Below are 22,905 nucleotides of genomic sequence, written 5' to 3' on the forward strand. Positions count from 1 at the left end.
GGGTAGATGCACTGCCAAGTGTGCATATAAGCTAGAAAGGTCACTGTCCTGGATTAGCTATACCCAGCGGGGCTGATGAAATTGTCCTCTGCGCCCCTGGGTTGCGGGCTGGTGGTAGCCAGTTAGGACAGCATTGGGTTTGTTGTGATGCAGTCTGCAGTTGAACAGCCTTCCAACATTTGGCTGTTCGCTGGTGGCAGGATTCTCTGGTCCCTGGCAGAGATTCCCATTGGCAGCGAACAGCCTGCCGCCAAGAAGCACACGGCTAGGAGGCTGGAGAATCCCACCCTTTCAGGAACTGTAAGCAAACTCGTCAGCTCTCGCTTCCCAATCTGAGGGGTCCCAGCTATGGGTCGTTCAGAAGCAAAATCACTCTGAAGGTGAAGTAACATGTTTGTCATGAGCATGCTTTAATGTCTCAGGGAAATGTCTTTAGGCGGCACGGTGGCACAGTGGTTAGCACTGCTGCCTCACCGCCCCAAGGACCCGGGTTCAATTCCAGCCTTGGGGGGACTGTGTTTGTCCGTTCTCCCCGTGTCTGCGTGGGTTTCCTCCGGGTGCTCCGGTTTCCTCTCACAGTCCAAGGATCTGCAGGTTAGGTGAATTGGCCATGCTAAATTGTCCCTTAGTGTCTAAATGTTAGTTGGGGTTACAGGGATGGGGAGGGTGCCTAGGTGGGGTACGCTTTCAGAGGGTCGGTGCAGGCTCGATAGGCTGAATGGCCTCCTTCTGCACTGTAGGGATGCTACGATTCTACGAAATCAGAATATTGGGCGAATGAAAGTCTGTTAAATCCTTGGATCAGTAAATGTGCCACATGACGTGGCACTGAGCTGTACAGACCATAAGGACTCCGGTCTTTGATCTTGGTTGGGTTGCCCCACCTCAGGTGGTACAGTGCTGGATCGCTACAACTGGCCTTTTGGAGCTCAGGATGAGGGAGGGGAGAACCAATGTTTGTGCTTGTCAAGTGGATGTGTGTGGAAGTCAGCTAAAGTCAGGCTCAGCTGTAATACCTTCCAAAGGCCCTGTCACTCTCTCCCTGTCATGCATGAAAAAGAGCCATTTGGGAGGTGATGGGATTGTCACTGGGCGAGCGATCCAGAGACCCAGGCTAACTCTCTCGGTTTGAATGCCAGATGTGGCAGGTGGTGAAATTTAAATTCAATTAAAATCCGGAATTAAACGTCTAACAATGACCATGAAGCCATTGTCGCTTGTCGGTTTCACTAACGTCCATTAGGGAAGGAAATCTACATCCTTACCTGGTCTGGCCTACACGTACAACCCAGAACAGTCCTGGGATATTAAACTGTGAAATATCACTGGGTAAAATCGCAAATGTTGGACTATCTTTTGAAAGGTACAAAACGAGTAAGGAAAATACCGATGGTTTTGTCTGTTTGCTAGTTGATGCTAATGGTGGCTCTGGGAGTTTTGATTCCCACGGACCATGTAGAGTAATTATCATTTATCGTAAAATATAGATTAGGAAATTACATACTGTATTTCCTGCTGTGTGAAATTGGCCCAGTGAACTGTAGTTATTCACAACTCGGAGTTGCATGATGATTGCATTAATACCCAAGGCTCTGTTGTGATCAGTGCCCCTATTAAGCTGCATGAAACTTGCCGGTAAAAGACAGCTCATTTGACGATTTTCTTGGCAATTACTTTGTTTCCCTCCTCTTGCTTCTTGTCCTGGAAGCTCTGAGTATCGCTGGGGGGGGGGGAATGGTTCCACACGTGCTAGTCACCCATCATTCTTTATCCACATTAAGCGCAGTTGATCCTATACAGGTATGAACGAAAGTCGCCATAATCCCCCGAGGACCATTGTAGGCAGCTCGCCCCTTTGGAGACAGAGCTGACCGGTGGCGATTTAACCTGGGGGTCACCACACCTCAGGCAGGGGGGGGTAAGGTTGAGAAGGCGGGGCCTTCATGAATAACCTCAGCCGGTACGGGGAATTGAACCCGTGCTTCTGAATTGGCGCTGGTGTGAGTCATCGCCTCTGGGTGGGTCTGGTTTGGAGGATTTGGAGGGGTGCCAAGGGTGCTTGGTAACTGTGACATTAGATCACTGGAGTCCTCCGTGAGAATCTCCAGCTCTCCAGTCTCAGGATATGGGACAGGACATTTCGGACCAAGATGAGAAAAAGGTTATTCGCTCTGAGGAAGGTGAACCTGAGGAATTCTCTAGCACAGAAGGTCGTGGAGGCCAAACCACTGAATATATTTAAGAAGGATATAGAGGGCAGCACGGTGGCGCAGTGGTTAGCCCTGCTGCCTCATGGCGCCGAGGTCCCAGGTTCGATCCCGGCCCTGGGTCACTGTCTATGTGGAGTTTGCACATTCTCCCCGTGTCTGCGTGGGTTTCGCCCCCACAACCCAATGATGTGCAGGATAGGTGGATTGGCCACGCTAAATTGCCCCTTAATTGGAAAAAATGAATTGGGTACTCTGAATTTATTAAGAAAAAGAAAAACAAAGAAAGAAGAATATAGATAGAGTTCTAGGCTCCAAAGGCATCAAGGAGTATTGTTGCTCTATAAATAATGATGGTGAACCACAAGCCTTCCCTTATATCGATCAAATGACCACACAACCAGTTAGTTAGCTCAAAAGATGGTTTATTTACATACACAAGAGTTATTCCGACAAGCAAACACAATATCTACTACGAGTTACACTACACCTATCAGCTACAATAACCTGTACTTAACTTCAGGGCGACCGGCACTGTGCAAATGGATAAGGCCTTTATCTGGATTTCACTTGGCTGAATCGAAGAAAGTGGCTCTGTCTCTGCTGGGCTCATCCGTCAGGTAGCGATCGTTGATCTTCAGCTTGGCTGGCTGATCCTGCTACAGTTGGGTTGGAACAGGCCGCATCCAAAACAGACAGAACACATGGCTGTGTCCTCTTTTATCCGTCTGGGAATTTGCGTTCTTTGGGGCGGTCCTTAACCTTGGACCCAATAGTTCGACAGGGCTCTGATCACTGTCTTCGATTTCGGCCAATAAAGGGGTGGGTGCCTTGGTAGCTGGGTGGGTCCTTAGCGGTCATTGACCTTGGCAGTTGTGCTTTCTGAGTAAAGGGAGTGGCGCTGATCAGTCTGTGGCTCTACCTGTTGCTTGATTGGAGTTCTATTGTCCGGAGAAAATGGGCCATTAAAATGCAAACGAGCGGGGGGTTTTGATCAGGTCTGGTTACCTGTGTTTCAGATACACATAGGCTGTGTATCTGTCTGAGTCCTGGGTTGGCCATAATTCCCATGGTCCTTTGCAGGTGGCCATCTTAGATGGCTACAATATGGAGAGAGGGCGAGAGTATGGGGTGGGTTTCTGTGATCCGGAGGCTAACTCTTGACGCCGTCGGAAACGTCGTCGTGTTTCTCGACGGCGTCAACACAGCCTCAGGATCAGCAATTCTGGCCCCTACAGGAGGCCAGCATGGCACTGGAGCGGACCACGCCGCTTCAGCTGCTGATTGTGGCGTGAACTGAGCGCCGCGGGGGTCCACGCATGCGCAGTGGCACCAAAGCGTGCATGTGCAGTGGCTCCCTTCTCCGCGCCGGCCCCGACGCAACATGGCGCAGGGCTACAGGGGCCGACGCGGAAGAAAAGAGACCCGCAGCCAGAGAGCCCGGCCCGCCGATCGGTGGGCCCCGATCACGGGCAAGGCCACATTGGAGGCCCCCGCCCATAGTGTTGAGATAGAGAATTGGTTTGATCATATTGAATGGCGGTGCAGGCTCGAGGGGCCTGCTGAATTCTGAATGCCTCAGACTAAACACTCTGAGAGAAGAAATTCCTCCTCATCTCACTCTTAAATAGAAGATACCTTAGAACATAGAACATAGAACAGTACAGCACAGAACAGGCCCTTCGGCCCTCGATGTTGTGCCGAGCAATGATCACCCTACTCAAACCCACGTATCCACCATATACCCGTAACCCAACAACCCCCCCCCTTAACCTTACTATTAGGACACTACGGGCAATTTAGCCTGGCCAATCCACCTAACCCGCACATCTTTGGACTGTGGGAGGAAACCGGAGCACCCGGAGGAAACCCACGCACACAGGGGGAGGACGTGCAGACTCCACACAGACAGTGGCCCAAGCCGGGAATCGAACCTGGGACCCTGGAGCTGTGAAGCATTTATGCTAACCATCATGCTACCGTGCTGCACTTTTAAAGTTCATTAGTAAACCACTTTTATGACAATCAACAAGGGTTTCATGGTTATCATTAGACTTTAATTCCAGATATTTTATTGAGTCCATCACCTGCCGTTGTGGGATTTGAACCCGGGTCCCCAGATCATTATTCTGGATTACTAGTCCAGCGACAATACCACTATGCCACCGCCTCCCCAAAATTTAGAGTACCCAATTAATGTTTTCCAATTAAGGGGCAATTTAGCCTGGCCAATCCACCTACTCTGCACATCTTTGGGTTGTGGGGGCGAAACCCACGCAGACACGGGGAGAATGTGCAAACTCCACACAGGCAGTGACCCAGAGCCGGGATCGAACCTGGGACCTCGGCGCCGTGAGGCAACAGGGCTAACCCACTGCGCCACCGTGCTACCTTCTTGTTGCCCCCTAGTTCTAGATTCCCCCACGAGAGGAAATTCTCTCAGCATCTACCCTGCCAAAGCCCCTCAGAATCTCGTCGTTTCAATGAAATCGCCTCTCATTCTTATAAATTCCCACCCTACTCAACCCGTAGTAAAACAACCCCTTAATCCCAGGAATCAACCTAGCCAACCTTCTCTGAACTGCACGCGGTTATTCTCATATTCAGAGGAAAGATGGTCATGGGGTTTTTTTGCGGTTACTGAGACTTTGTGACGTTTGCCAATGCTTCTGAAAATCATTGTAAAGCAACATAAGATCCATCAATGAATATGATGAATTCTCGCTGAGTTCAGACTGTCATTATTGCTGCCCTACTTAATGACAAGGTGGTATCATGTGACAGGAAGGGGCTGTGTGTCTGAAAGGCTTTGCACTTTGTTACTCTGAAATCAATGTTGTGGTACAGATACACCTGAAGTCTCCATTTTGTTTTCTCTATTTTTAATTTTCAGGTATGGAGGTCAATGATCAGATCCACTTTGCCTGCCGCATGTCGACACCTGCTGTCTCAGTCCTTAAGACTCCACCTTATCAGGAAGATAGCTTGCACACGAATGGGATCACCATGAGCTCAACACAATTAGGCAGAGGTAAGGGGAGAGTCTGGGCTGAAATTTGTCATTTGTGCTCCTATAGAGAGTGGGTTGGAGCAAACATTGGCTTCAACCACCCCACCGCTGTGTCAAATCATTGCTGCTTGCTCATTCGCTCCTGCCAATCCTGCCATCAGTTTGATGTGATTATAAAACCAGAAATTCTGAGTCAATACATTATTAGCTTTATTGCTAAAGGTTAATCTCAATCAAGTTTAATTTGTTGGTTTAATAAAGATTTTTTTTGTCCTTTCATCGCACACACACTCTCTCTTACACACTCGCACAAACACACAGGATGCGATTCAATTAAATGGGAACAAAGCCCCATAGCGAGGGTGTTGAGCTCCGTGTTTCCTGGTGCTCGCAGCGCCGAGATAACATGACTATTCAACGCGACTCGCGTTGGAGAAGGGGCCTCAGCGGGGAGCACGCAGTTGAGGCCGCATCTTGCCCTGTTTTGTACACTGGGGAGCTCTAAGGCCTCCAAAGCCATCCCTGACACCATTCCCCCCTCCCCTCCCCCCCCACAATGGGCGGGTCCTGAGGTCGTTTCCCCCCCCCCCTCCCCCCCCCCCCCCCCCCCCCCCCCCCCCCAACACCCATGCAGGGCAACCCCGGCCCAATCGCAAGCGTGCAAAAAATGCCAGCGTGGCACCTTAGCAGTGACACCCTGGTAGTGCCCATGCCAGTTGGCAGTACCATCAGGGCACTATGGCAGTGCCAGGTGGCATTGCCAGGGTGCCAGGTGGCATTGCCAGGGTGCCAGGTGGCATTGCCAGGGTGCCAGGTGGCATTGCCAGGGTGCCAGGTGGCACCAGCAGCACCAGGGCACCACCCTGCCAAAGGGCATGCAGCTGGGGGCCTCCATTCCCTGGAACTCCCTGTTGTAGTGAGAGATCGGGACGCCATTTAAAAATGAGGCCCACAAAAAATCCCCATCCTCCACCACAGCCCGAATGCAACATGGGAGGGTCCCTCCAGCCCCCCACGACGGGCAACACCGGCCCGATCTTGCACGTGCAAAAAATGCCAGCCTGCCAGTGCCACCTGGGCACCTTGTCAGTGCCATGCTGGCATCCAGGATGCCACTGCCAGGGTACCCAGGTACACACACACACACACACATACCTCACACACACATTCGCTCACTCTCTCACACACACACTAGCACTCTCTGTCACACGCTGACTCTCTCACATGCTCTGTCACTCACACACACTCACATATGCACACACACACACACAAACTCTCACACGCACACACTCGCACACACTCACTCACTCACTCTCACATGCGCACTCACACTGTCACTCACACACACTCACATACGTACACACACTCACACACACAAACTCTCACGCACACACTCGCACTCACTCACTCTCACACACTCATTCACCCTCACATGCTCTGTCACTCACACACACTCACACACACAAACTCTCACACGCACACACTCGCACTCACTCACTCACACACTCATTCACTCTCACATGCGCACTCTCTCACATTGTCACTCACACACACTTACATACGCACACACACACTCACACACACAAACTCTCACACGCACACACTCACTCTCACACACTCACTCACTCACTCTCACATGCGCACTCACACTGTCACTCACACACACTCACATACACACACACGCAAACTCTCTCACACTCACTCACTCTTGCACTCACCCACTCACACTCACTCACTCACTCTCACATGCGCACTCTCACACTGTCACTCACACACTGTATACGCACACACTCACACGCAAACTCTCACACACACTCATACTCACTCACTCTTGCACTCACCCACTCTCACACTCACTCACTCACTCACTCTCACACGCGCACACACAATCACACACTCTCCCTCTCACACACACTAACACACTCACACACACTCTGTCTTACATTCTCTCTCTCACACATACACCCACTCTCTCTCACATCCACTCACATACTCTCTTGTGCTCACTCGCTCATACTGACTCACTCTCTCTCTCTCTCTCTCACATACACACACACCTTTGATGAATTAATTTGATGGTGAGGGTAAATGTAGGAAGGGCAGGATTTTCCGACCCCTGTGGCGGCTACCATGACATTTTCAGCTTGTCTTTGCAAATCCAGACATTCCCTGGTTGCTGTTCGTGGGCAACACAGGGCAGGTGGGGGAGGTTCCACTGTTAAAAGCCCCTTTCACATGAGAAATTTGTTTGTAATTTTTTTGGGAAAACACGAGAGAAGGTTTTTAAAAATAAATTTAGAGTACCCAATTCATTTTTTTTCCCCAATTGACGGGCAATTTAGCGTGGCCAATCCACCTACCCTGCACATCTTTGGGTTGTGGGAGCGAAACCCACGCAAACACGGGGAGAATGTGCAAACTCCACACGGACAGTGACCCAGAGCCGGGATCGAACCTGGGACCTCGGCGCCGTGAGGCATCAGGGCTAACGCACTGCGTCACCGTGCTGCCCCAACACGAGAGAAGGTTAACTTTTATCCTGATTTGTGATGTAGAGATGCCGGCGTTGGACTGGGGTGAGCAGAGTAAGAAGTCTGACAACACCAGGTTAAAGTCCAACAGGTTTGTTTCAAACACTAGCTTTCGGAGCACAGCTCCTTCCTCAGGTGAATGAAGAGGTGGGTTCCAGAAACATATATATAGACAAAGTCAAAGATGCCAGACAATGCTTAGAATGCGAGCATTTACAGGTAATTAAATCTTTACAGATCCAGAGAGAGGGGTAACCCCAGGTTAAAGAGGTGTGAATTGTCTCTAGCCAGGACAGTTGGTAGGATTTTGCAAGCCGAGGCCAGATGGTGGGGGTGAATGTAATGCGACATGAATCCCAGGTCCCGGTAGAGGCCGGACTCATGTGTGCGGAACTTGGCTATAAGTTTCTGCTCAGCGATTCTGCGTTGTCGCACGTCCTGAAGGCCGTCTTGGAGAACGCTTACCCAGAGATCAGAGGCTGAATGCCCACACCTCTTTAACCTGGGTTACCCCTATCTCTGGATCTGTAAAGATTTAATTAACTGCAAATGCTTGCATTCTAAGCATTGTCTGGCATCTTTGAATTTGTCTATATATATGTTTCTGGAACATGCCTCTTCATTCACCTGAGGAAGGAGCAGTGCTCCGAAAGCTAGTGTTTGAAACAAACCTGTTGGACTTTAACCTGGTGTTGTAAGACTTCTTACTAACCTGATTTGTGCAATTGACACGATGGTGGTTCACATCACCATGCTGTGAATTTTCAAGATGAGGCTCGCTTGTCAGATGGTGCCCCTTTAAGAAGTCACCGAGAGCAGATGGTCTGAGAGCTGAATGGTTTAAGTTGGAAAAGTGATCACGATGTGAGAATAGCAGGTTTGTTAAAAACATGTCTGCGTTGGTCGTTGTAATGATACATCTCTCTGCGATTACAGCAATCGTATTTCTGCCCCTTGACCCCATGTTATAACCTGCCTGCTTACCATTGGCTGGGGACTAATGACAATCCCACAATCCTTTGGGAGTATGAGCTTCCCCAATGAGGGGAGAGGGCGGAGAAATCATTAGCAGACTCCCTGCATAAATAGAGCTGGCCAGTTTGGAACCAGCAGAGAGAGAGAGAGGAGTTAGCAGCAAGAGAAGATGTTGCTGCTGTTGTGTGTGTATATATTATATATATATATATATATATATATATATATATGTTAAATAAATGTTATTTCTTTGTATCCTGAAAACTCGTGCTGGATTCTTTGTGGCCCTCACAAAACCCCATTCCCACTAAACCGCCTCATCTGCAACCTCTCTTTCCTCTCCACGTTTCTTGAGCTCATCACCTCCCAAATCCATGCCCGCTTTCCTCACAATCTCTCCAGTCAGGTTTCCACTCCTGTCACATGTGTGTAAGACCTCAGACACTTTGACCAGTTTATAACTCAAATGTTTTACCCAGGTGCCCTTATTTGCCAGTTGAACAAAGGACAAGTACAAGTTCATGTTTCGACCAAATTTATTAATAAGCATAAGTAAAACAGTTCTCCCCTTAAATTATCCCACTAATAATAATCCCAAGATTCTTAATACTCCCCGTGCCGATGAACTCATTTGAGCTGCGAGTCCAGTTCTCTTGAGTCTCGATTGCCTCAGAGCTTTTGTCCGCGCAGGTGGGTCTCGCGCTGCTTCCTTCCGCCCTCTGGTCTGTCGTTGAATCTTCTCTGCTACCTCAGCGTTGAGTCTACGCTGAGGAGGATCCTGGGTGCTCTACCATCAGTGGCTATATTTTCAGGTACCTACACCCCATATTCTGAGATTGAGTCCTTAAATATCTCAGCCTCCCCTCCTCCCTCTCTGTCTCTCCTTAAAACAAATCTCTTTGACCAAAATTAATAGGCCGGAATTCTCCGGCCACTGTCTGCCGATGGGATTCTCTGGTCCCACCGGCAGTGCACCCTTCCTGCCCACGGGGTTCCCGGTAGGTGGGGTGGCTTAAGTGGGAAATCCAATTGACAGCGGCCGGGGGGGGGGGGGGGGGGGGGGGGGGGGAGAGGAGGAGAATCCACACCGTCAGCGTCTCCCGCCACCGAGAAACACGCGGCTGGGCGCATGGAGAATCCCGCCCATCTCCTCTGTGACTTGACATCCAATTTTCTCTGAATACATCTCTGTGAAGCACAGTGGCATGTTTTTTCTATGTTAAACCTGCTCTCCAATTGCAGATTGGTGTTGCTATCTGTGAATAATAACCTCCCAATGTTAGTCACTGCTGACTGAAACCAAATTGCTCACAATCAGAGAGAGATGAAGGGGAATTCTGATCAAGTGCTAACTCATTCCAGGGTCTGTCCCCTGATATTGCGAGCAGAAGTGACCAATTCTTTTCCGACCTCATTCAGCTCAGTATTTGAATAGGTCAGGAATTGAAAATTCTATTCAGATATTCAACAAGGAAAGAAATTCTGTTCATTGGGATTAAAATCAGGGCATATTGTCTTGTGTTTTACAGCATTGTCATGCATTGGTGATGTCCATTGACAGATTAGAAATGCCACACCTAATTTGGAGTTTGTACAAAACACTCTTTCTTTCTCTTTACCTCAGCTATGAACGGTGAACTGAACGTTAATGGTGTAACCCTTGACTCAGGAGCCAGTACGTCGGAGGTCTTTGCTCCAGCAGCACCAACCCTTGAAATGAGAGACTCCCACCCGAACTCAATGAGTGGATATGACTTTTTCTGGGACTGTGGACAGTACCAGTCAACAGGTATCGAGAAACTCAAAGAAAAAGTGATGCTGTCCCAGCTGCCTTCTCAAGGGCAACACCAGTCAAACGGTCCTTTCGAAACTACAGTCAAAGAAGTCCCAATCGAACATTCTACAATGCCCAAAAACCTGAAGCTATGTGATGACAGGACTCACAACTCTACTGGCTTGCATTTTGATCCTTACAGCCTGTGCTGTGCTCAGAAAATTCATTTTGATATGGTGCAAGAACCATCATCGTTCTCCACAAACCATGGGCTTACTAGGACCATGTCCGAGGAGGATCAGTCCTTCACGTATCCCTATGATCACCAGTATGAACACTGTAACTCCCAGCCGGACATTGTAGACCTAGAGGACGCCGACCTGGACCTCTTCTGCAGCAAAGATTACGAAGAAGTGGTGGAGTTAGAGGAGAAAGATTCAGGTAAAATTGATGTGGACTGAAGTCAAAATGTCTGTCCCTCACTTAAAAGAAAAGTATAAAGTAACTCGCACACTCAGAAGGCAGGGTACTGGGCCCAGAATATATGAAGCTTCTGAGTGAACCTCCGTGTGCCCCTCTTCCCTGTGTTTTAATGAACAGAAATGAGGCATTCTAGTTTTAAAGGCAATCTACCCTTTGGCAGAAGTATAATAGATTGTTACAAAAGCAAAATACTGCAGAGACTCAAATCATCAGCAGGTCAGGTGGCAGCTGGGGTGAGTTGATGTTCCAGATCAATGACACTTCATCAGAACTAACATACTGGGATAATCTTTTTGCCCTTGGAGGACAGAACATCCGTTAACTTCCCATGATTAATGCCATGCTGATTTCCCAGTGTGTGTCTGATTTCAGACCTGTCCGGAATAGTTGACAAGTCACACTGACATGGACGTTTCTGCGGCACCGTTTAAAACAAAAGTATAAAAGGAAAGCTGGATTTTACCTCGAATTGATCAGGGGCTGGGTTCTCCGGGTCCCCCAGCCGTGTGGTTCGTGACGGCACGCAATTCGCTGGCAGCGGGATTCTCTCTTCCCGCCGCTTGTCAATTGGACTTCCCGTTGAAACCCCCGCACGCTGCCGGGAAACCCACGGGCGAGGATGCGCTGTCGGCGCAAACAGAGAATCCCAACAGCCGGAGAATCTCGGCCCTGATTTCTAAAAGTAATCTGCCTTTAATTGACCTCAGGATCGGCCAGAAATCGCATTTTGTTTGTTGAATTTGTAGGGGTTTACTAAAATACACATCACTGCACTTCAGGAGCAGAATAATACATTTAATGTCCAGGTCCTTGTAGCATAACCTTTGCCCCACTGTAAATAGCACCGTGGAAATACTGCTGGCACAATTCAAAATAATCCAGAGTCTAGCATGCTCAAAAACGTCTGCCACACTTCAAAAGTGCTCACAGGTCAAAGCAAAATTCTGTTTAGTTTAACCACGCCGTTCGATTTGTATTTCAGCATTGGTATTTTTGAGCCAATCAAAACCTGCCTCTGTTTACAAAAGCTGCCAATCAACAACCACCACCCAACCAAACCAATCAGATTGCCCGAAAGATTTTCTCCCTTGCCTTTCAGCGGCCATATTTGTTTTTACCCAGACCCAAACACCTTAAGAAGAATTTGAATAGACCAAAACGTGTGCATGAAGGTATCCATTGTGACTGAGAAATAATCCCAATAAGAGTCAGAGGGCACGATCTAACGGCCTGTAAATCTCACGAGAGGCTTCTTGCGAGATGTACCCAGCATGTGGGCGGGGCCTAAATTTGCATATTTAAGTGTGCAGTAATGCCGAGGCCCGAAAAAATTGACAGTCTTGTTCGATAGCGGGGTCACTAAACCCGCCCAAATGAACAGTTCCTTTAGTGGCATTGTCCCCCCTTCTCTTGTTATTTCACACAGGCCTGTTGCCTCTCTGTGAGGCGTGGACGTGAATCAGTATTACTCGACCTTTTGTTGTCTCTAAGATTGAGGTGCTTACCAAGATAGTGGATTCCAATTCTCGAAATGCTTGACTGATTCTGCACATGCGCTATGCCTTAAAGAATGTACCTGCAGCGGCCTCGTAACCCCCAGTTAAAGTGGGTAGGGGGAGTGATTATGAGCTGGGCATTCCATGGTGGTCTGTGCGTGGCGAATTTATCTGTCAGGAGGAAATCCTGGTGCGAGCACGTTAAACATTATCTTGAGTGATAGAGCACTTATTGATCGGAGACTGAAACACCAGGATATGTCCTGAAGAGCAGAGGCAAATTACTTGCTGTAGATAAATCACAGCTGAGAGCTAAACATTAGTTGACCCCTTCATTGTTACATCTACCTGATCTGCTCCCACTGAGGAAGGAGCTGCGCTCCGAAAGCTAGTGTTTGAAACAAACCTGTTGGACTTTAACCTGGTGTTGTACGACTTCTTCCTGTGCTCATTTTGTTAGAATTCGAGAAGAATTATTCTTCACATAAAAATACTTGGAAACCAGAAACGGGAAACAAAGAGAGCAAATAGCATTGTGTTGTTCACCCAATAGTTTATTTTGCTCTGCCTTCCGTTAGTATGGATTCTTCTGAGCATTTTGCCCCAATCATAAAAAAAGTTGAAGTCTGAAAGCAGAAACGTTTCACCAGTGTTTCACTTTCCCAGTGAATCGGGACTTTAGGTTTCCTTTTCAATGTCTGTGTCACACTTCAAAGAAAAGTAGAAATGAATATTTTATTATTTTTTTAAAATTTAGAGTACTCAATTATTTTTTCCAATTAAGGGGCAATTTAACGTGGCCAATCCACCTACCCTGCACATCTTTGGGTTGTGGGGGTGAGACCCACGCAGACACGGGGAGAATGTGTAAACTCCACATGGACAGTGACCCAGGGCCGGGATCGAACCCGGGTCCTCAGCGCCGTGAGGCAGCAGTGCTAACCACTGCGCCACCGTGCCGCCCATTTTTATCCTTTTTAATGACTTATAAAGAAACATTTATCTAAGTGTGATCTTAATATGATTACCGTCATGTTGGGTTTGAAAAATAGAAGCATATCGCAGTTACTTAGTTGCTAGGTTTTGGTACGAATAACCTGAATGGGATTAGACACAATGGATGGCATCACCCTATTATTGGGTAAATCTGCAGATGATCAGCAGAAAGTATTCGGTAGAGAATTTAGCTCAACCCTACGAAGCAAGAGTTCTACTTACCAAGGAAAATAGCTCGGGTTGACAGAAGAGATGAAAGCGAACAGGAATCTAGACTTCCAGTGACACGGGTGTGCTGAATAGTTGCACATCACACAACAAAACAGGCATTTTGACCAAATTTAGCCCGCAAAATCGGACTAAAACATCCCCTCACCCTCAGTGATAATATAGACAGCGAAAATGCCAGGAAGCAGCAGCTCAAGAGGCCACAAGGACACCAGAAATTGTGGCAAGGACAGGAGTGGCGAGCAAGTGGGTCAGACGAGGGGGGGGGGGTCCCCGACCGCTCCCGAGAGGGTGAGGGAATCCGGTGACCCGGAAAGCAAGCCCCTCCCTCCCTGGCCAGGCAATGGATGGAAGACGTTCCTCACCAAGGAACTGAAGGCGATGAGGGACGACATCAAGGTGCAGTCAAGGTGGTGGTGGTGGAGGCGCTAGCCGGCGTGCAGATGGCCCTTGGTGACGTGGGAAGGATAATGGGAGCCAGGGGAGCACTACAAAGGAGCTGGAAAAGGCATCGACGGAACAGAGCGACCGAAATCAAGAGGTTGGCGGCAACCCAGGGGAGCCTGAAAGGGAAGGTTGAGGACAAAGAAGATGGGTCGAGGCGGCAGAACATCCGAATAGTAGGCCTGCCAGAGGGAATCGAGGGAAGGGATCCTACTGACTACGTGGCCCAAATGCTAGGCAACCTCCGGAGATCGACAGGGCTCACAGATCACGACGACCAAAGTCCAGGGCGGGGGAGCAGCCGAGAGCGATGATAGCCAAGCTGCACAACTATCAGGAACGGGAAAGGAGCCTTAGCTGGGCCAGACAGATGAAGGCTTGTAACTGGGAGAGACATAAAATCAGAGTCTACCAAGACATTGGGGTGGACCTGGCAAAGCGCAGGGCAGAATTTAATCATGCCAAGCCGGTCCTGTATAAAAACAAAGTCAAATTCAGGATGCTATTCCCAGCCAGGTTCTGGGTGACGTATTAGGGCAAGGAACATTATTTTACTGCCCCTGCAGAGGCGGAAAGGTTTGGCCGAAAGAACGGTTTGGACAGGCAGCAAGAGAGGCAGTACATTGTAGTCCTGTGGATTAACGAGCTGAGCTACAGGGCTCTGCATGGCACGTACATTGTAGTCTTGCTCCAAGGAGGGGCAAGGCCTGAATGCTCAATTGGAATAAGGCACAGCTTGATATGCAGGGCATGGTCACGGTCTTACAGACACTGGCTATGGCCTCGTCTGGTTTGGTACTGTGCTGTAGGTGGGATGCTCATGGTTAGGGGAGGAATCTGCAGCCTGGTAATGGGGAAAAGGTAATACAGAGGTGGAAATTCAAAGTTCTACTGAAGGAGGTTCTCCTCTGGATGTGACCATGCACACAGTTCGAGATGGGGAGGGGTGAGGTCCACATTGGGCGTGGGGACATCAGCAGTTAATAGGTTCAGGTGAGGCGGGGGGGGGGGGGTTTGCAGTAGCAAAAGGTTAGTCGTGCAGACACAGCTCTGTCTGAGGCATAATAATATTGTCACAAGTAGGCTTACATTAACACTGCAAAGCAGTTACTGTGAAAAGCCCCTAGTCGCCACACTCCGCCGCCTGTTTGGGTACACAGAGGGAGAATTCAGAATGTCTAAATTACCTAATAGTACTGTTTCTTCATTGAAGCCTACTTGCTGATTTCCCAGTATGCTTTCAGACCTGTCTTTAACACTTGATAAATGACGTAAATTGCTTCGGCACTTTCTTTTTGAGTATAAAAGATTCTTCGGTCCTGCTACAGCAAACGGAGTTTTGACTAAACTCCAAATTCTCCATTCTTGGTGATGGGGCGAACTCGGACTGGGGAATCTCGGCCCTGATTTCCAAAAGTAGTCTCCTTTTAATTGAGGATTCAGGATGGACCAGAAATCACATTTTTTTGCTGAATTTGTAGGGGTTTACTAAAATACACATCACTGCACTTCAGGAGCAGAATAATACATTTAATGTCCAGGTCCTTATAGCATAACCTTTGCCCCACTGTAAATAGCACCGTGGAAATACTGCTGGCACAATTCAAAATAATCCAGAGTCTAGCATGCTCAAAAACGTCAGTCACACTTCAAAAGTGCTCACAGGTCAAAGCAAAATTCTGTTTAGTTTAACCACGCCGTTCGATTTGTATTTCAGCATTGGTATTTTTGAGCCAATCAAAACCTGCCTCTGTTTACAGAAGCTGCCAATCAACAACCACCACCCAACCAAACCAATCAGATTGCGCAAAAGATTTTCTCCCTTGCCTTTCAGCGGCCATATTTGTTTTTACCCAGACCCAAACACCTTAAGAAGAATTTGAAAAGACCGAAACGTGTGCATGAAGGTATCCATTGTGACTGAGAAACATCAGGAATGTACTCGAGGTGGCCACATCGCTGTCAAAGTGGGAAGGAAACGGGATTACAAGCAAGGAGCTATGTGACTGGCCAGTTTATCTGTGAGCCATTAAATCCCGGGATTAGAACACAGTTTGGTAAGGGATTAAAATGCCCAGATTTTTACGGTTGTCACCAACAATGGCCATTTACCGGGCACTACAGAACTTGAATTGGAAAGTACAAGATAAGCACGGGCACAGCAGCAGGAAGACAATGAGCCAGTAAAAGAAAAGCTGAAAGCTGGTCATGTGATGACCATCACAGTCAATGAACCAGAATCTCTATTTATAATGGTTGGCACTCTGTGATTTTTTATCATTTTTTCCTATTTGTTCTGGGCATGTGGTTGACGCTGTCAAGGCCGCATTTATTTATTTTTAAAAATATTTTTATTCTTCATTTTCACATTTCCCCACCAACAAACAGTAAACGGTAACGAATACAATGTCAATCCCCTAATCAACAACAACGATCCCATCCTCCCACCAGGGGCTGGTTTAGCTCACTGGGCTAAATCGCTGGCTTTTAAAGCAGACCAAACAGGCCAGCAGCACGGTTCGATTCCCGTACCAGCCTCCCCGGACAGGCGCCGGAATGTGGCGACTAGGGGCTTTTCACAGTAACTTCACTTGAAGCCTACTCGTGACAATAAGCGATTTACATTTACATCCACCAACAACGACCCACCTGACAATATATAAGCTTCAAATAAAACAAACCCTCCCAAGGAGGAAAAAAAAGAAAAAGGAATCAGGAATCGCCCCTGGTCACCATTGACATATATACCCCCCCCCCCTTCCAATATTCAATGCCATCCAATCCCTGAAAGAGTACTGTGAATGACACCAATGAATTGTAGACACCCCGCCCTCCCAGAGTCCTCCCCTCCACTTCCTGTTGTAAACTCCTCCCCCCAACCTTGGTTCCTTCCCCCAACTTTTCACCCCGGCTAGACTCACTGAAACCTGTTCTACCAGGCTCCAATAGCCGCAGCCCCTCCCTCCACCTCACTCCCGTTCACTGGCCAGCTTAAACCGGCCAGCGTGGAGGCCCCCCCCGCCCGGGTCTCCTTCCCCCTTGCCCGGTCCCAGGAAAACCAAGAAATCCCCTTCAGCACACAACCCCCGCATACACACCCAAGCCCCAAAGAACCATCATCGCCAATGAAAGTCCCAACTCTTCCCTTGTCCAAATATATACAACGTCGACTCATTCAGTACATACACCAACATGCAGTGAAAAAATAAAGTTACATGAGGCTACATCGGTACACTCAGTCCCATTTCTCAATTCTGCCACAGTCCTTCTGCCTTTGCAAACTCCTCCGCCGCTTCCGCCGTCCAAAATAAAAGTCATTGGATTTGTAAGTCACCCTCAGCTTCGCTGGATGTACTATGCTACACTGCACCTTGCTGATGTATAGTGCCCTCCTCACCCGGCTGAAGGCAGCCCACCTCCTCATCAGCTCCACCGTAAAGTCCTGGTATGCACGTATACCAGATCCAGCCCACTGCACCATCCGCTTCTGCTTGGCCCAGCACAGGACCTTCTCCTTCACGCTGTACCTACAGAAACACACAGTTACTACTCTTGGTGGCTCACTCGCCTTTGGTATAGGCCTCCACGACCGATGAGTCCGATCCAGTTCATATCGAGGGGGATCGTCCCCCCTCCCCCAATCGCTCTGCCAACATCGTGGCGAAATACTCCGTCGGCCTCGGGCTTTCCACCCCTTTGGGCAGACCCAAAATTCCTCAGATTCTGCGGCCTGGATCTGTTTTCCAGGTCTTGTTGGTCTCTATCACCCTCCGCAACTCCTTCCCCATCGAGGTGAGTTGATCACTGTGCTGCGATAATGCCTCATCCACGTCCTTCAGTGTCTCCCCTTGCTCCCGCACCTCCGCCACTGCGCTTGATACCGCCGCCCTCACCGGGGCAATCACCGGCACTTTCAATACCACCCCCATCTCCTTCCTCATCGCCTCCATGTGCTTTGTGAACAGTTTGTCAAGTTCCACGGCCATTACCTTGGCCATTTCTTCTGCTGTGAGCGATGCAGCGTCCCCTGGTGCCCCAGCCTCTGCTTTCCTTACAGTTCCTGTGCTGATCTTTCCACTCCCCGGCGGACTTTCATTAATCCCCTTTTCCACAGCTGTTTTTTTCCCAAGCTTGGACATTTCTTCTCCCTGTGCCTTCTTACAGCTCTTTCAGCTTCCGTTGCTCCCGGGACCGGGCGTTAAAACCCCCAAATTTCAATTCCCGAGCGGGAGCCCTCCAGTGTGCGGCTGCCTCCCGCCCGCCGTCACCGGAAGTTCCCACAAGGCCGCATTTATCACCCACCTCTGGTTACCTTGAGACGGTGCTGGTGAAGCTGCTCCCACAAGCAGACCTTTTGGCGATGATATCCCATGGTGCATTAGCTCAGGAGTTCCAGGATGTTGATTCTGTAACAATGACAAAACCACACTAATGTCAAAATCGAGGTGAACTGTGACTTGAAGGCGATGAACTGTGACTTGAAGACGGCTCTTGTCCATTTTGGTGGTTGAGGTCAGGAGGCATTGCCAAAATCGCCTTGGCGAGTTGCTGCAGTGCAGTCTGTATGGAGTGTAGTCACAGGGAGAGAGTAGAGTCCAGTGGCACGGATGTCAACCAAGCAATCTGCTTTGTCCTGGGTAGTGTTGAGCTCCTTGAATGTTGGGCCTGCATCCATCCTTGTAAGTGGTGAATGTGGCATTGTACTCTTCTCTTGAGCCTTGTTGATGATGCAGAGGCTTTTAAGTGGGCCTCTTGTCACAGAGCCCCCATGCCCTTGTTGGATATGACTGGTCCAGCTTGGCTCCCAGTCAGCGGTGAACCCCAAGATGTTAATGGTGGGGGGGGGGGAACTCAATGACAATGTCATCATTGGAAATTAGGGAGATAGCTGGACTTTCCCTTGTTCAAAATGATTGGTGCCCACCACTTCAATGGTGTGGATGTCACCTGCTACATGGCAGCCCAGACACCAATAGGCTGACGTGAACCGCCTCATTACCGAAGGAGTTGTGCCTGGAGCTGAACACAGGAATTGTCAGCTCCATGCCTATGACGGTGGTGAAACGGCTGAAGCTGTTTTGATGACAGTGTTTTTTTTTTTGAAGAGCAAGCAACAGCAGCTACACACGAAATGATGATGAATAATCCAAATTGGAAACAAACTGCGGAGATTAGTGAGCAGCGTAAAATAACTGACCTATGGGTTTGCTGCAGCGGTGCATTATGGGTGTACAGTCCCCAGAGCACTGACTAGCTATGTGGTCTGGAATCATTCTTCATATCGTATTTGTTGGTCTTGCTGAAAGAAAGGTCAGCAAGCCAGGAGAGGGAACCATAAACGTTTGATGTACATGCACTTTCTTGCATGCACTGCATAAGTTGAACTGCAGCTGGGTGACTGGACCTGGCAGGAATCGATCAGGAGTGGATACACTCAAGGTGAGGGATAGGCCTGAGGCCCAGATAGAGAGTTTGTGTGATTGGAAGATGGGGCGGCAAAGTTTCTGTATAAATATCACATAATAAATCTGAGCATGTTATTTTTTTTTCATAAATTTAGAGTACCCAATTCTTTTTTTTCCAATTAAGGGGCAAATTAGTGAAAAGTTAGGGGTCCGATCGCCCCCCGCCCCCCCCCAGAACCCCGGGGGCCCGCTCGCGCCGCCGATCCCGCCGCCACAAGAGGTGGTTCAAACCTCGGCGGCAGGAGAGGCCTCCCAGCGGCGGGACTGCGGCCCATCGCGGGCCGGAGAATCGCCGCAGGGGGCTCGCCGCTCGACGTGGCGCGATTCCCGCCCCCGCCAATTCCCGGGTGGCGGAGAATCTCTGCCACGGCGGGGGCGGGATTTTCGGCGGCCCTGGGCGATTCTCCGACCCTGCGGGGGGGGGGTCTGCTAGATGCGGCAGTCTTAAAGGGAAGGGGCAGGTTTGCAACCAAGCGTCAAAATAGTGCTCCGGACCCGAGAGTACCTGTGAGCAATGTCACGTGAGATGCAGTAAATACAGCGGGCTGGACGCTCCATTTCCGCGGCTAAGTGCCGGCTCAAACGGAGAATTCGCGGGCGTTTTACGACACCAAAATCGGTGCCGAACCCTCATCGATTCTGGGACCGCTGGGGGGGCTAGCAGCCGGAGAATGGCCAGGTCCGTGTCCGCGCATGCGCAGTGGTGCCGTACAACATGGCGCCGGCCGTGCGCGGACCTGACCTGCCATCCACGCCCCCCCCCTCCCCCCACCACCAGTCCCCCCAGCCCTCGCGGAAGCCTCCTCCCCCCGGCGAGCGACACAGATCCCGGCCGAGTCTGGCAGCTCTGGACACAGTCCGCAGCCACCACGCCGGGTCCCGGCCACACGTCACCCGGGGGGCGGAGCATCATGGGAGGGCCTGCCGATGACACGCCAACACCGTTGCAACGGCTTGCGGCACGCAACGCGATGATGCCACTCTCCGAGGGGGACGGAGCATGGCTGACCGGCGTCGAACCACCGCCGGCCCAGATTTGGGCGTCGGAGTGGATTCTCCACCCAATCGCCGATTACGATATCAGCGTCGGGCAATGGAGAATCCCGCCACAGGGAGGTACATATTAACTAAGAGTGTTATACCCAGCAACACTCAGTGTTTTCTTATTACTATATGCAAAACTGATTTATGCCAAAAGGTGATAGATAGATAGATAAGGCAGCACGGTAGCATGGTGGTTAGCATAAATGCTTCACAGCTCCAGGGTCCCAGGTTCGATTCCTGGCTGGGTCACTGTCTGTGCGGAGTCTGCACGTCCTCCCCGTGTGTGCGTGGGTTTCCTCCGGGTGCTCCGGTTTCCTCCCACAGTCCAAAGATGTGCGGGTTAGGTGGATTGGCCATGATAAATTGCCCGTAGTGTCCTAAAAAGTAAGGTTAAGGGGGGGGTTGTTGGGTTACGGGTATAGGGTGGATACGTGGGTTTGAGTAGGTTGATCATTGCTCGGCACAACATCGAGGGCCGAAGGGCCTGTTCTGTGCTGTACTGTTCTATGTTCTATGTAGATAGTGTTTTTAAAAAAAGCCCCAGAAGGCAAACCAACCCTTTTGTGTCATCAAAACGGTTTTATTAGTTCAGGAGAAACTGGTAAGACCCGAATGCGGTGTACCACAGACAGGGAATGTGCATCCTTTGTAACCACTGGCACTGCTCCCCCAGAGACTTTCACTTTACATTTTGAGTTCTGTATAAGGTAGGGATGGGAGGGGGGGTGGTGGGTGTAGAGTAGTGAATGGTCTGTTTACTTAATGCTTGATGTACAGAGCTACTGCACGTGGGGCAGCACGGTAGCTCAGTGGTTAGCACTGCTGCCTCACAGCGCCAGCGACCCGGGTTTAATTCCTGCCTTGGGTGACCGTCTGTATAGAGTTTGCACATTCGGCCCGCGTCTGCGTGGGTTTCCTCCGGGTGCTCCGGTTTCCTCCCACAGTCCAAAGATGTGTAGGTTAGGTGGATTGGCCATGCTAAATTGTCCCTTAGTGTCCAAAGATGTGTAGGTTAGGTGGATTGGCCATGCTAAATTGCCCGTAGTGTCCAAAGATGTGTAGGTTATGTGAGGCTATGTGGTTACGGGGATAGGGCGGGGGGGGGAGTGGACCTAGGTGGGGTGCTGTTTCAGAGGGTCAGTGCAGACTCGATGGGCCGAATGGCCTCCTCCTGCACTGTAGGGATTCTCTGGTTCTGTGACACACTCATTCCTGATAAGCGCGCAGCTGTATTTCCCAAGAATTAAAACCGGAAAATGCTGGAGATACCGAGTTGATCTGTCAGGCCCCCGGAAAAGAGGAAGGCCAGGTTTTGGTCGCAGGGATTGACACTTTGTCGAAAAGCACACTATTCAAAATGGTGTTAATTGGATCCCAAGCCAGATGGTAAAGTATGGAACTAGATGCAAATCCTTTCCGTGACAGTAAGTCTATTTACAGAATGCAGCGTGACACATGCTCGCCGTCTACCTACTACCCAGTGGCGCAGCAGTCTCTCTTTATAAGTGCTCCAAGTACTTAATTAAACAATAATCTTCACCTGGGTATCTGAACAATACAATTAACAATATAATACAATTATATTCTTCCCATGTTTGCATGGGTTTCACCCCCACAACCCAAAGATGTGCAAAGTAGGTGGATTAAACATGCTAAATTGGCCCTTAATTGGAAAAACATAATGGGGTACTCTTTTTAAAAAACAAAAAATTTTTTTTAATTTAAAAAATAAAATGAAAAGAGGAATGGAATAACCCACAAGATGACAGGCCGATCAGTTTTAGTTCCATAGTGGGTAAACTAGGAAGAGCAGATCTTGTGAGGCTTATTTGTCACTTGTAAGGCATTCCAATGTTTTTTTAAAAATCTAGATTACTCGAGTCTTTTTCCCCCAGTTAAGTGGCAATTTAGCGTGGCCAAACCACCTACCCTGCACATCTTTGGGTTGTGGGGGTGAAACGGGGTGAATGTGCAAACTCCACACGGACAGTGACCCAGAGCCGGGATCGAACCTGGGACCTCGGCACCATGAGGGGCATTCCTGTGTTCTAGTAACCCTCTGTGTGAAGAAAATACTCTTAACTTTGTTCTTCTAGTAATAATCCTGAGGATTATAAAAGACTGATGGGATTATCAGCGACTGTAATATAATTTCCGAGGTAATTGGATCAGTATTTGAAAGGGGAGTAATGGGGAAAGGGCAGGGAAACCAGTTGAAGAGCCTTGATGGCCCAAATAGCCTCCTTTTGTGC

General features: G+C 49.3%; 1 protein-coding gene across 1 annotated transcript in view; it reads left to right on the forward strand.

Annotated features, from left to right (window-relative positions):
• Positions 1–310: 310 nt before the first annotated feature.
• The window catches only part of LOC119958097 (bromodomain adjacent to zinc finger domain protein 2B-like), a 104,127-nt gene continuing 81,532 nt past the window's right edge, over positions 311–22,905 (forward strand). The window contains exons 1-3 of the mRNA XM_038786326.1: positions 311–380; positions 5,101–5,238; positions 10,348–10,938. Coding sequence (XP_038642254.1) covers positions 5,103–5,238; positions 10,348–10,938 — 727 coding nt within the window. The 5' untranslated portion in view covers positions 311–380; positions 5,101–5,102. The remainder of the gene's footprint in view (positions 381–5,100; positions 5,239–10,347; positions 10,939–22,905) is intronic.

This window comes from Scyliorhinus canicula, chromosome 28 (assembly GCF_902713615.1).
Source record: "Scyliorhinus canicula chromosome 28, sScyCan1.1, whole genome shotgun sequence".
NCBI lineage: Eukaryota > Metazoa > Chordata > Chondrichthyes > Carcharhiniformes > Scyliorhinidae > Scyliorhinus > Scyliorhinus canicula.